Source organism: Octodon degus, unplaced genomic scaffold, assembly GCF_000260255.1.
Source record: "Octodon degus isolate 3935 unplaced genomic scaffold, OctDeg1.0 scaffold00162, whole genome shotgun sequence".
NCBI classification, from domain to species: Eukaryota; Metazoa; Chordata; class Mammalia; order Rodentia; family Octodontidae; genus Octodon; species Octodon degus.
The window spans coordinates 255473-269608 of record NW_004524738.1 but is presented as its reverse complement, the minus strand read 5'-3'; the positions used below and the strand labels follow the sequence as shown (position 1 = coordinate 269608).

Here is a 14136-nt window from a genome sequence, read left to right as displayed (position 1 = left end):
GTGTGATAACCCAGGTGTCTCTGACATAATAAACTATGTTCTTAATGAAATCAGAGGAAGCATTGTCATGTTTCTGATGCTGGGGGAAGGGGGGAAGAGAGTTAGGGTCCAGAGGAGCCTCACTGCCTCCTTCTACCAGAGCCTTTCAGAAGCCACCAAATCCTGACTACATGGGGGAAATGCTTTCTGCACTTGGTGGCATCAGGAGCAGCAGCTGGGGCAGCCGAGCCTCACACTTCTGCTTGCCCGAAAGGTTTCTGTCATGGCTTGTATCACTGTGGGAGGGAACTTAGATAGTTGGAAGCAGTAAGAAGTGGCACCATCTTAAGGCTCCAGACTGCTGATTCTGAGCGAGTAATCTGTCCCTGATCTACTGCCACTGAACCGTGGTGGGACCCCTGATTCCAAGCTGTCTGCACTATAGATCAGCAGTGTTGGAGCCTTTCCTGGTTTCTGTTGAAACCAATTTAAGCTGTAGCCTATGTTCTCACTGGCCTTGCAAGTGATGGTGACTGTGTCCCCTACAGCTGCAGAAAGTGAAGTCAGAGACTGTGTCATCTGGATGTCACATCTGGCACCTGCCTCAGAAACACAAAAACAAATATCCACGCAGTTAATCATGTTACAAGAGGCCTTCCCTGAAGAGCAGCACTGAGCACACTGGGCTGCGCGAAGCCCCAGCGCTGCCCTCCTCACCTGGAAGCCAGAGCAGCAGGAGCCCCAGGAGCTGCGCGGGGACCCTCATAGCCATGCTGTGTCCTGACTGGGCTGACTCCTGCACAGGGTGCTGTCAGCCTGTTAAGAAGCCCTCGGGGCAGTTTGCTGTTCTCTGGGCACATGCAAATCAGCAGGGCTCACAGGGCTAGGCGCAGCTGCATGTTCAGGGTCCCCTGTTTGTCCTAGATCAAAACAGGTCAGCAAAGAATTATCTTCAGAGAATGAGTTTCCTCTGGGTGTATTCAGTGGCAAAACACATGTTGGGAGCAGCTTTCAAAACTTGAATTGGACCTGTATCCAGATGTGTAATCTATTTAGCATGAGCCCTAAGATTTTGCAACATACATATTTATTGGTAGAGAAGACAGTGTATTTCAGAGAGTACAGATAAGAGATTTTCCACTTTCATCTATTTTCAGTGTGTCTCTGTGTGTGTGTGTGTGTGTGTGTGTGTGTGTGTATGTGTGTGGGTATGGGGTGGGGATGGAAGTAGTTTGTGTTGTAGTCACAATTGAGCAATGGATTTTTTCATGTTTGGTACTAAGTAGGTCACCTATCGTGGATATGTTATTGACCTCAGAATCACTTGGTAATCACCCTAAGTAGTGGTGTCCACAGAGATATGCAAGGCATCAGAGATGCACAGTGATCACACTGTGTTTTCTCAGGGAACATGGCAGTCACAGATCCATCCTTACCCAAAGCTACGGTTCAATTTCCTGTCCAGTGACTAAATGGTGCAAATTATGCATTGTTCTTGGTTTGGGTGCCATGATATCATACCCATATTCTGTGATTTGCTAATATTTTCTCTGGGTCGATAGCATGCAGGACTTGCTGGTGGCGTCAGATCTGGTAATTGAAACAAAAATCTATTTCTTCTTTCAACTTTGTAACCTAGATCAGTGTAATAAGGAACAATGCAGGGAGGTCTCTTAAAGCTAACTATCTCCAGGTATGAAGTCCAAGACATTTCTCCTGGTGACTGCCCCGAGCCACTCTGTATTCCTGAAGGCACAGAGCTACTCCTCTAGCTTAATAGAGAGCAGGAGGTCAGAGGGGCGCTGGAAAAGGCTGTTCTGCTACCATCAGTAATGAGCTGTGGCATCTTCAGCTCCAGGCTCCTGAGGGAGAAAGTGGATCCTTCTCAGATCTACTGCCCCTAAACCTCGATGGGACCTCAGATTGGAAAATGGATGAATAAGAGATCAGGAGCTGGGGAGCTTTTCCTGGATTCACCTGATTCCAGGCTGACCTGCTTGAGTGGCTGGCCTGCCTGATGAAGGATGAGGGCTTTGCAGCAGCGTTGGAGGAAGGAGACCACGCCAGCCGAAGCCACGGGTGGCTTGGTGTGGGAGATGCAAGAACAAACATAGAAATGCCTGTTCATGATTAAAAAGACTCTTTTAAAGGGCTAAGCGGCCTTGTTGCATAGGTCCTGCTTTACCTTGGTCTTAAGCATCCAGCAGAAAAGTATAAAAATGAAATATAAGAAGTAAAGCCATGCTGTTATGTTGAGCTGTGGGGGACTCAGGTCAACAATTTCTGACATTGCCAGTGAAGCGGAAGACCCAATACTATTATGGGCTACTGGACTCTTTTAGAATATTTTGCTGAGTTTACACACCTATAATATTCAAATAAAGGAACTTAACATAAAAAAGGGATACAGATGAATGTCCATTTTGTACCTGTGTATTCAAAGTGGTTAGGATAGATATATAGTTGCATTCTCTTAATGAATAGAGGGATTTGCTCTAATTGTGTTTGTAGATAGGATATCATGTCCACATCTTGTACAGCAATCAACCACTAGGAAGAATGTATGCAATGTGTTAATTATTGAAACTGTCCTACCAGTTTGGTTTGAAACTGTCTCATTTTTATTGTTTCTCAATATAATTATGAAAAAAAAATAAAGGGCTAAGCGGCACTTGACCACTGGGCTGAGTAATGACCAGTGTTTTCCCTCTTTAAATAGAAGCAAGAGCAGCAGGAGCCCCTCTAGCTGAGCCACAGGCCCCGCGGCCGTGCCGGGTCCTGACTGGGGCTGACTTCTACACAACGTGTGAACAGCCTTTGAAGGAGTCCTCAGTGCATTCTCTGGGCATGAGCAAATGCCCAGACACTGAGCAGGGCTGGGCGCAATGTGAGGCTGCATGATCTCAGTCACTCAACAAGGGTTCCTTGTCCCCTGGAATCTGGGCAGTCATGGGGCTGCACGCATTTGCTTGCAGAGAGTGTTCTTTTTTGCAGAAGCTGGCCTTGAACCCAGTGTGCAGCCCCAGCTGGCCTTGAGCTCACAATGATCCTCACGTCTTAGCCCCTCAAGTGCTGGGATTGCAGGTGTGTACCACCACGGCCACCTAAAAAGCTTTATTTCTGAGCTGTTTTTTTTTTTTTTTTCCTTTTTCTTTTTACAGTACTGGGATCGAATCCAGGGCCTTCACACTAGCTACAGTCACAGAGCTTTGCTGAACTAAAAGCAATCATGCTTCTGTGAAACACAATGCAGTGCTCAAGTTGTCTTAAATGTAATTATTTACTGACCAATTTTTTTTGGAAGGGCAGGGTATTAAAGCACTCCTGGATTTCCCCCCAAAAGCATTTCTCAGAGTTAGTCATTTGTAGCAAAACCAAAACAAAATCACAGACAGTTTTTGAAGGATAGGTCTTCTTGGTTTCATTCAGAAAGTGTTACATTTATTTTTCCAGCAACTTTTTCTGAGACTGATTTTTATACACCATAACTTACCTCTTTCAAGTGTGTGGCTCAGTGGCTTTTGTACGTTTATTGCGCTACTTCGTGTGGCCCACCACCACCAGAAACCACCCCTGGGACGCCCGCAGGCACACTGACTGCTAACCGAGGGCCCTTGCGTGCAGACGCGACTGCGCCCTCCCGGACAGCGCACCACCGCGAGCTCGTGTTTACGCAGTTGTACTTGGCACTGTATTTATTTTTAGAAAGAAATAGAAGAGAATGGTTATAGGTGTTTAACGGGTTTTATTTCAAAATTATTCTTCACAAGTAAAACATACAAAAAGACGGCGCTAGTGTTAGGAAAAGACTGAGCAGCAGCTATGGCCCCCCGAGACTGCCCGCAGCTGGAATTTTGGACAAAGCACGCACGATGCCTCCCCCTAGTGGCCGGGAGAAAATTGCTACAAGAGTAGATTTTCAGCGTCCTCAAAACACACCCGCACACACGCATGCACACAAGTTAGCGAGGTACTGGATAGGTTGACTAGCTGGACTATTCCTGCAATGTAAACAAGGTTTGAAACACCAAACTTTATCCTACAAACATACACAATTGGTTTTTGTCAGTTAAAAAATAAAAAAAAATCCATTAAAATGCATTTTGTATTGTTTTGTCAGAATGCATTCCAGTCTTTACACCCTCTTTCCACTTGGGATTTTTCACATAAAAGCTACTTCCTCTGTGATAATTGGAGGACTTTATTTCAGTCCTCAGGATTGAACTCAGGCCTTTCTACTAAGCTACATCCCCAACCTTTTTTAAAATTTTGAAACAGGGTCATGTCGTGTTGCTAAGAGGGCCTGGCTAGGCTTGAGCTTGTGACCCTCCTGCCTCAGCCTCCCAGAAGGCTAGTGGGACAGGTCAGGGTCATGATGCCTAACTTTACGGAGATCTTTTGCAAGCAGGTGTCTCGGGGAGAGGGCGTACTCTACCATTCTGTGTACTGGCCCCAAACGCCTCTACCAAGCTGTCCATGAAGAGGCATTTACTATAGTAGCTGGCACGCAGAGATGGTGCTAAATTGCCCGAATTCAAATCTGACTTTTGCTGTGTGTCTGCTATGAGACTTTGGACAAGCTACCCACTAGGGGGTATGTTTCCCTTTTTGGAAGATGCAGACCATATAACACCTTTCTCACATATGGAGAGTGAATCGAGAAGGGCACTCCTAGGGCACTGGGCCCATGGTGGAAGCCTAATAAAGCTTAGGACATCCGCCTTGTCTGCCTGCTTTCCTGCTGCTGTAATAAACACGTTAGCCAGGGCTCCCGAGGGCTCTGCCCTCATCCCCACTAACCTTCCTGGGGATTTCAGGAATGTCCCCATCTTTTGGAAATTTCTCCTCTATTCTTCGGCAGCTCCCCAGTGCTTCCCTGCCCTCCTCACCACTGCCACTTGATTCTTTCCATTGGGGATCAAACCTTTTGCACTGAGCCACATCCCTCACTATTTAAAAAAATTTAAGCCTGAGTCTTACTGACACATTTGCTCAGGCTGGGTTCAAACTTGCAATCCTCCTGCCTCAGCCTCCAGAAGGGCTCCTGGCTCTGTCTCTCAACTTTTAAGATGCTGTTGCGCTCTGGTCACAACTGAGGCTGTCGCTGTGGCGCTCTGTCCAGGCGTCCCGCTTCTACCGTGTACAGCATGTGTGCATTGTAGGAACATTTGCACTTCAAATACGCAAACCAGAGTGTACTCATTTCTGCTCAAGACTAATGCTTTATGAGCGTAGGTAATTTGAATGCTCTATGCCATGACTTCAGAGAGATGTTTACAGTCTTCCGCGGCAGCCCAGACTGGGGCAACCGGCCTCATTTTGCAGGTGCAACCTTGCGTGACCAACCAACCATAGCCTACCTCGTGCTGGAGGCGCAACTGACGACAGGTCTAGTGAACACAGAGAGCCTGCACTTCCATATATCCCCACCAGGGGGCGAACCATACTGCTTCGCCTGTGGAGCTTGCTCATGCGTAGACTTTCTTGTGCGCGGCTCTAAACCTCGGGCTGTTTGGTGTTGCTGTAGGAGAATGTGCTCCAGCTGAGTGCTTGGTGCTGGACGCGCCCAGCGCCTCTGTTTTCCACTGTCCTTCCAAGGACTCGCGCTGGACCCCCATCCTCTTCCTGGAGTTGAGCTGGATCGCGTAGCCCTGCCCCTGGCCCCACTGCAGGATCTGAGGGCACCACCTGCCTAGAAAGCACGGCTGCTGGGTTCTGCTGTCCTGGGTCGGGACGTGCACGAGGAGCTGCGGTCTTTGATGCAACAGCAGGAAACGGTTCCGCTCTGGCTCTCAGCCCGGACCCTCCTCAGGATTTACTCACAACAAGCTGACCAGGGTCTGCTGACTCCTGCGGGAGGCTGAAGCAGGAGGATTGCCCAGAGTTCAAGGGCAGCCTGAGCTATACAGGGACACTGCCTAAACACATAAACTCCTTGTTATGGTGCGGGTCTAGTTGTCCCCCTAAAGCCTTGTGTGGTTTTAGGTGGGGCTCCTTTGGAGGTGGTTGAATCTAATGTGACTGCAGCATAGTTCTGTGCGGGGATTAAGGGTGGGTGAGGGCTGGATTGGATTGACATCACCCTAATCCTGCTAGAGTGATACAGTGTAAGGGACAGAAAGAGGCTCGTCTTGTGCTCTCTTCTTGCTTTTACTGTATTCTGCCTACCATAAACCTTTGCTCCTCTGCCGCGCCACCCTGCCTTGGAGCCAGCTGATTGCAGACTGCAACCTCTACTAACTGTGAGCCCAGTGAGCCTTTCCTCCTTTAACTTTGGGTGTCAGGTATTTTGTCTCAGCAACAAGAGAAAGGTAACCAAGAGCAGTAAATAACTTTGGTAATGGTGTAAGCCGCTGACTCAGCTCTGAAATCCAATCTGTGCCACAAGGGGTCTGAGAGGCGTGGATCATGCCACCATACTGCCTTCCCTCCACTCGCTAGCGAGGAACCATACTTTAAAACTTTATGGTGGATCGTCCCTGCTGTTTGTCTTTGCATAAAACGTACAACCTACTTCCAGCCGACTGAAACACCCGTCTGCTGTGTGCACTCAATTCTATTTTCCTTCGTGATTCACCGTCAGCCTGGAGGTGACTGTAGCTCCAGGACATCCAGCTGTGCTCTGTGGGGACCACAGCTCCTGCAGCCGCCTGCTGCTGGGCGTTTGACTCGTGTCTCACATTTCCAGCTACAAATGCGCTGCAACAGGCCCCTGCATGCTTATGTCCTTTGGCATTGTTCCAGGGTAGCACTGAAACAGATTCTGTTTCCTTGTTTTCTGAGACAGTCTCACTGTGTAGTCCAGGCTGAGTTTGAACTATCTGTAGGGTGCAGGCTGGGCTCAGATTCACAGCGATCCACCTGCCTCAGCCTCCTGAGTCCTGCGGTGGCAGGTGCGTGCCACAGAGCCCACACCTGGTAGAATAGATTTCGTTTCTTTTCTCTTTCTTTCTTTCTTTCTTTCTTTCTTTCTTTCTTTCTTTCTTTCTTTCTTTCTTTGTGGAACCAGGGATGGAATTCAGGCCCTTGTGCTTGCCAGAGAAGCACTTATTCTACTGGGCCATCTCCCCGGGCCCTGGAATAGATTTCTTAAATGGGAGATTGCATTTGTCAAATACATGTGTAGTTTTGCTGTTACAACAAAAATTCTTCCACAGAGATAAGAACATTTTGCATTTTCTAAATAGCAATAAAGGAGCAGGGCTGCAGCTCTGCTGCACAAGCCCCTGTCTGGCAAGCACAAGATCCTTGAGTTAAATTCTCAGTGCCAAAACAAACAAACAACATATGTGAGCACTGATTTCCTGACAGAAGATAATATTAAAATTGTACCATAAAATATCTGTTCTTTTTTAATGAGACCTTTGGTCTTATAATAGATGAAAAATGGCATTGCTATGTTTTAATTTGCATTTCTTTTAAAATAAGTTTTGTGCCAGCCATGGTGCCACACATCCACTGTAATCACAGCTCTTGGGAGGCTGAGGCAGGAGGATCAATGTGAGCTTGAGGCCAGCTTGGGTTATGTAGTGAGGTCAAGGCCAGCCTGAAGTATAGCAAGATCCTGGCACCAAATACCTTCAAAAGTAAATACATCATAATAAAACAGAGGTTGAGCGTTTTTGCCATGGCTGAGGACTGTGCATTTCTGCTTTGCAGTGGTCATGTCTCTGGCACATTGTCCTGTCAGGGTGTTTGTTCCTACTTTTCTGTTGTTTATGTTTTCTGAAACAGTGTCTCACCATGTAGTTCAGATGGGCCTCAAAATTGAAATGATTCTCTTGCCTCAGCGTCCCAAATCCTGCGATTGCAGGCACGTCATATGTCACCACCCTGGGAGGTCTTCCTTTCGCAATTTTAAAATGTTCTTATGTTTTGGAGACTCTAAACCTTTGTCTACAAATATTTGCCCAAGTTTGAGATCATTATTTCACTTAATGATTTTGTGGTAAAACATTTATTTTTCATGTAATCAAATGGACCAGTCTTTTCCTATACTGTTGCTGAGCATTGATACATACTTTGGACAACAGACTGGAAAAACACCAGCCACAAGAACTTTCTACCTTTACACACATATTTCTGTTAAGTATGACGGGCACATCTTCCCATTAAGTGATGGGGGTCAAAGGAGTGCATCAATTCAGTGCTCCATACACAGTGTTATTTAAAAAAAAATCTCATCTTGGTTCATTATATGCTTTTTTAAATTCTCTCCTCAAGATCAGCAGGGGCTGACAAGTGTCATCCAATACCAGGAACTGAAGAAAGCTTACAAGCACCCAGCACAAGAGGATATTATTGAGGCCAGAATGATTCTCTAGGATTTTAGTGTGAAACTGAAGCAAGATTAAAATCTAGGTGACTAACTTGCAGTCCTGATGTATAAGAAAGGTTGGAATTCGCCATCACTGATACGGCATCTCTAGCTAAGCAGCCTGTCTTCCTCGGTTTATGAATGGTCTTTCCCACTATTTTGAGGAAGTTCAGCCAAGGTAGGAGAGTTTTGATCTGATCTCAGGACGATGTTCTTCACAGCTGAGCTAGTGAGTATGCACATTCTGGGTGCTTTCTGAGAGAATTATTTTCATGAAAGACACATGAGCGAGCTGTGCACAACATCTGTCTAGTAAGGCAGGACACTGATTGCTGCTTCTGTCCCTGATATAGAATCAAGCCATTGTTCTTTGACACCCTCATCCTTGGGACACAATACCAATGGCCAGGAGTGGATTGAAAAACAGAGAGAGAAAAGAGGACTCACAGGCAGGCACACACGTTCCCAGGTCTCCTCCACTGGGCCTCACCTGCACCCAGACCCCACTTCCTAATGGCACATTCAGCCACTGAACTCATCAGGAGTTCTACTGAATCTCCTGAGCAGGACGCGGACTCCAGGCTTCAGGAAGCTTCACAATCATGCTGCTTTGGGGAGACTTCTTAAAATCTAAACAATAACAACACTTCCCCGGCACCCAGTGGATTAATGTCCATCTCATTGTACAAAATGCATTTACTCCATCGATAAGAGTCGACAGCTTCAACAGTGCTGAAATGCTCAGACCCAAAGTGTCTTCTGAGTCTGCAAGCACACACTTAGCTGTGGAACACTCTAAAAATAAAAATCTAGGTAAATGCTTCCAACACCAGCTACCAATTATACGTGGGAAATAGTCTCCTTCCAACAGGAAGAAATATAGGTGTCGAAAGCACTAGCACTGAATAAAAAGCAGAAGTGCCAACATCACACCGTGTGCTTCCATGTCCAGCACCTGGTTAAGTTCTGGTGAGGTGTGTGCTTCTAAGGGTGTGACAGTGCCATCCTCACCGTGTTTCCACTTGGAGACCTCGCGGTCTCTCTGAGGGAGGCTCTTCTCACCGCCTTATCTTTCCTCAGATGTCCCACAGACTTGGCTTCTCCACCACCCTGTTGTGACACTGCACTCTTGTGTTCCTGTTCATAGATTCTTGCACCTCTTCCACAGGGCAAATGCATGGGCTTTCAGTTCTCCCCTTGGAATCTGGGTGACGCATCTCTCTTGCACAGCTCTTCCGTTCTCCATGCCCATAATACCATCACCACGTTGAGGAGATCAAGGTCTGCCACCAGGTAAGCAGGAAATGGGCCCCTCAGCATCGAGACTCTTGAGAATTCCAAGTTCATGGATAACTGGGCACTGCAAAAGAAATCCTGGAAGCAATTCCCTGAGCACTCTTTAAGCATGAAGGATCCAGGTTTTCTCTTTCTAAATGACAGAACTAAACTCTTTCACCTTTGAGGTTGTCATGAATGGGCTGCTGTTAGTGCCTGAGACTGCTTCAGGCCATCGTTCCTGCAGTCCTGATGCACAGACCTTGGTTACTTTATGATGCTAATATTTTCAGCAGGGAGACTTCTGCCCCAGCTTGGTAGGTGCTCTCCCTTCCATGAGAGTGCCAGCTTTTCACATGAGCTTGTTCTTGGTTCTGGTTTGTACTGCATATCTGCAAAAATCAGCCAGGAGTACTGAAGCCACAGCTTAAATATCGGGCTGCTTTCAAATTTTCATCACAAGATTAATAAATCCTCTTTCCTTATTCTGTTTTCTAAAATCTCTCAGGCCACAGATGAAAGTACAAGACTAACATACACGCTGTCTACTCCAAGGACTGTGGAGTCCTTGCTCCTGCCTGAAATCTCTTCACCTGGCCTTATCTCATCACTTGTATAATCATTCCTGTGTCTGGAGGTCTGTCACCACTGCACAGCAAGCAGTGCTCAGCCATTCTTGGGGTTCTCTACCCTGCTTCTCCAAATTGGAATTTAAGGGTTCAAAGTTTCCCAAGATAAGTTACATCCTCATAGCAAACCCCTACAGCACACTTCCACAGATGTCTTCTAACACTGATCAGGAGGGTAGGACTTAATGGGACAGCTCACAATCCATCACAAAATATTTAAGCTATGCTAGGAAACATTGTACAAACCTCAATTCCCTTTGGGTCAAAGGAGAGCAGGGTTTCCTGAGCTGATTTGCATGTTCATTCATTGTACAATGGTCCAGGAAGCTCCAGGCATCTTAAAAGGCAGCCTTCAAGGCCTTTGTGGGCCAACATGTGGGTGCAGCTTTCAACGATGGGGTCTGGAGCTCACCTCCTGCTGTTCCTGCTGCTCTGGGCTCCAGGTAATTGAGGGTCATAGAGGACTGGCCGTGCTCCTCATGGCCATTTTTCTTTTATCTACCTCCAGTATCTCAGTCAATGGACAAAAGCATTTCTTTGAGATATCACATCTAAATCCCCTTAGGTTTCTGCTTACTTAGTGGTATGTGTGACTGTGGTATCAGATGGCATTAATGCTGTCATCCTACTTGGCAATGTCTTGATGAATCTGTTCCAATCAATCATGTGTTTGTCATTCCAGGCTCCGCTGGGGACATTGTGCTGACCCAGTCTCCAGCCTCCTTGGCTGTGTCTCCAGGACAGAAGGCCATCATCTCCTGCAGGACCAGCGAGAGTGTTGATGCATCTTTGGGCGAGTTTGGTAGTATAAGTTTTATGGCCTGGTATCAACAGAAGCCAGGACAGCCTCCCAAAGTTCTGATCTATGAAGGGTCCAGTCGAGCCCCAGGGGTCCCAGCCCGGTTCACCGGCAGTGGGTCTGGGACAGACTTCACCCTCACCATTCAGCCTGTGGAGCCCGAGGATGCGGCAAACTATTACTGTCAGCAGAACAAACAGATCCCTCCCACAGTGCTCCAGCTCTGAACCAAAACCAACCTAGGCAGCTGCTCACTGTGGTTCAGTCTCCCAGAGGGGTCTCTTTTTGCAACGATCTTGGTACTTGTTTAGAGGAAGGGCCCTGACTCTGAAAGGGAAAACGTCTCCACTAACTTGAGCATGGTTGTCCTACATAAGGATTTAAATTTTACTTTGTCCATGTCAAATCAGAACCTCACACAGTATGTCTCAATGCCTTTTCTGGATTCAGTAATAGCTTCTTGACCAGAGAGAAAAATTAACCTTAAAGAACACATTTCTCTCTCACTTCAAGTGAAAAGAATTTTGAGTATTAAACATGATTTTATCTTTTGCATACTGACTCATAATCTACACTGTTTCATTTTCTCACCATTTGTACTTGAGGTAGAGATAAACTGCATTATTTTATAGAACAATAAGAATTGTAACATAGTTGTTTTGTTTATTGATGGAAGTGACTCTATCTTTGCTTTTTTTCTCCCAGGTCCTCTGTTAAAAATTCATTATTTGTCCTTTTCTGGTTATTCAATGTTCATGTCTTTTCTGTCCACTGTCTTCCGTAGTGGTGCAAGGTCATCTTTCCTCTTCATTTTCTCCATGTTCTGACACTATTGGTTGAGTGGAATCCAGAAGCCTAGGGTGCACATGCGCTCCCAGCAAGGGTCAGTTATTGCCTCCCCCAACTAAAGCTGGGTCTCCTCATGTTTCTGCCTCCTCGCTAAAGGAGCTGGGCAACACAACAGAACAATCTTTTACAGAATTTGAAGAAGCTGAGATGCACAGTTTTGTACTTTCCAAGATTACAGTCTTGCTCAGTACTCATCCACATTGTATTTTCGGTTTTCCATCGCCCATAACAATTGTCGCCAACACGATGACTTAAAACTATGTAAAGTTGTAATTGTATATCTTCTGTAAGGCAAACATTAGAAAATTGAGAGTGAGCAAGATGTTCTCAGCGTTCCAGCTCTTGGTCATCTGCTACTCTATACTCTAGTTGAGGGAAATGAACCAAATTAAAGAAATAAAATGAGTAGTTCCTTCAGTGTGTTTATGTATCTTTAGGAACTTGATTTTGCAATGTATCACAAAGTAAATTTCAGAGCATTATTTATTTTCTAGTTTGCACATTGCAGAGATGAGCTTTTCTGCTTTATCTCTTGTTTTATGAATATGTTGCATAACCAACTGATTCTAGTCTTTGCCTCTATCTATTGATTCAAGTCTTGAGGACAGATGTTAGATGCCAGCATCGCAGGCTGTGCCCCACAGGAGGCAGCCACTGTCATCTCCAGAGGGTCTCAGGCGTTTAAGAGGGAGGAATCACCTAGGGTGGTTCTGGCAAAGACCAGCAGAGTTTCCAGTACTTTCCTGTGATCAGCTTCTGAGAGAGCTCATGGGATGCCCTGGGTTGTATGAGAACCTATGTTGTCAACACTCTGTATGACACAAGGACAAACAACTACCACACTCCTGCATGGAAAATCTGCACATTCTGATTTGCCTCATCACAACCATGTCCAGAGACCTTGCTCAGTGGGCCCAGGAGGCATCTTTCCATCTGCACACAGCTGTACTGTGTCTGTGTTCTGGTTCATAGGAATCGCTTAGGTCTGAGTTCCAAAGTCTTGGCTTGTGCTGCTGGGCACCTAAGGAAAATAGAGTCACTGTTGAATAACCTCACAATAGCTTCTCATGGTCACTTCACTTAAAAGCTTGCACTTTATTCACTTCAGCCACACAGCACCTTCAGATCATGCCTTGTCCACGGAGGAAGGCTCGGAAATTCACAGGCATGTGTGTGAGCACCAGCACAAGGAAATCTTCCCAGTGAGTCTTCATATTTGCATTTTCTCTCTAATAACATCTCTCACATCTCCTCTTAATCCACGTTATGTTTTTATAACTAAGCACTAGAGAAGGAATTTTGTAAAACAACACATATGAATTTCTTATCACCCTGCTGCTGAAAAACCCAGTGCATGGTGCCAGCATCTGGTGAGTTCTTTCTTCCTTCATCCTAACATGGTTTAGGGTGTAACATGGAGAGACCCAGCTAGCTTGATTCTCTCCTCCTCTCATAAAATTCTTATGGGACCTCATCTCTGGGATCTCATCTTGTCCCGATTATGTCCCAAGGCTCCACAACTATTTGCTATTGACACAAGGATTTGGGCGTTAAGTGTCCCACATATGAATTTTTGGGGGTCATTTTCAAACCATTGAATTTCCCAACTGTGCAACAACCCTCCTTTGAGTTTTCTTCCTGTAATCAGTCCTTCTGTATCCACTGGCCATGGCCTGGTCTCTCACTAAATTTCAAATCTTAGTCAGTTCCCAGTGTGCTACATACTTGAAATTGAGGTTTTCTCTGGTCAAGCTGCACGAGCGGCAGGTGAACTGCTCCTGTTCTTTATACTTGTACATAATACCTTTATAATCCCTTAGATAGGCAATGACTTCCCATCTATTTTCACAGACTTCTCCACTTTCTTCTTGCCCGATCCTATCCTGTTTTTGAAAGTGCACTCACTGACCTTTTGCTCACTTGATTCAAGTTTGCAATTTCATCTATTCACTTACCAAGTTATCTCTCAGATGAAAAGCATTAAGAGTGCAGGAGATGTTCAGCTTTTTAGAAGCTGCAAAACTTGGTGTGGTTCTCATTTCCTTTGTCAAATATCAGAAGATTTTAGAACAATGAAAACATCAATAAATCTGAAACACACATATTTCTTTTTTAAATTTTTTCCATAATTTTATTGAGAAACAAATAGCAATGAGACAGTTCAAACCAAATTGGTAGGACAGTTTCAATAATTAACACATTGCATACATTCTTCTTAATGGTTAATTGATGTACAAGCTGTGGACATGATATCATATTTACAAACACCATTAGAACAAATCCCTCTA

General features: G+C 45.6%; 1 gene segment (V, D, J or C); it reads left to right on the top strand.

The window, feature by feature from the left end:
- Window positions 1-10533: 10533 nt before the first annotated feature.
- Window positions 10534-11226, top strand: LOC101588302. The segment is given in 2 exon segments: window positions 10534-10643; window positions 10883-11226. Coding segments are annotated over 2 exon segments (414 nt in total).
- The last annotated feature ends 2910 nt before the right edge of the window (window positions 11227-14136 follow it).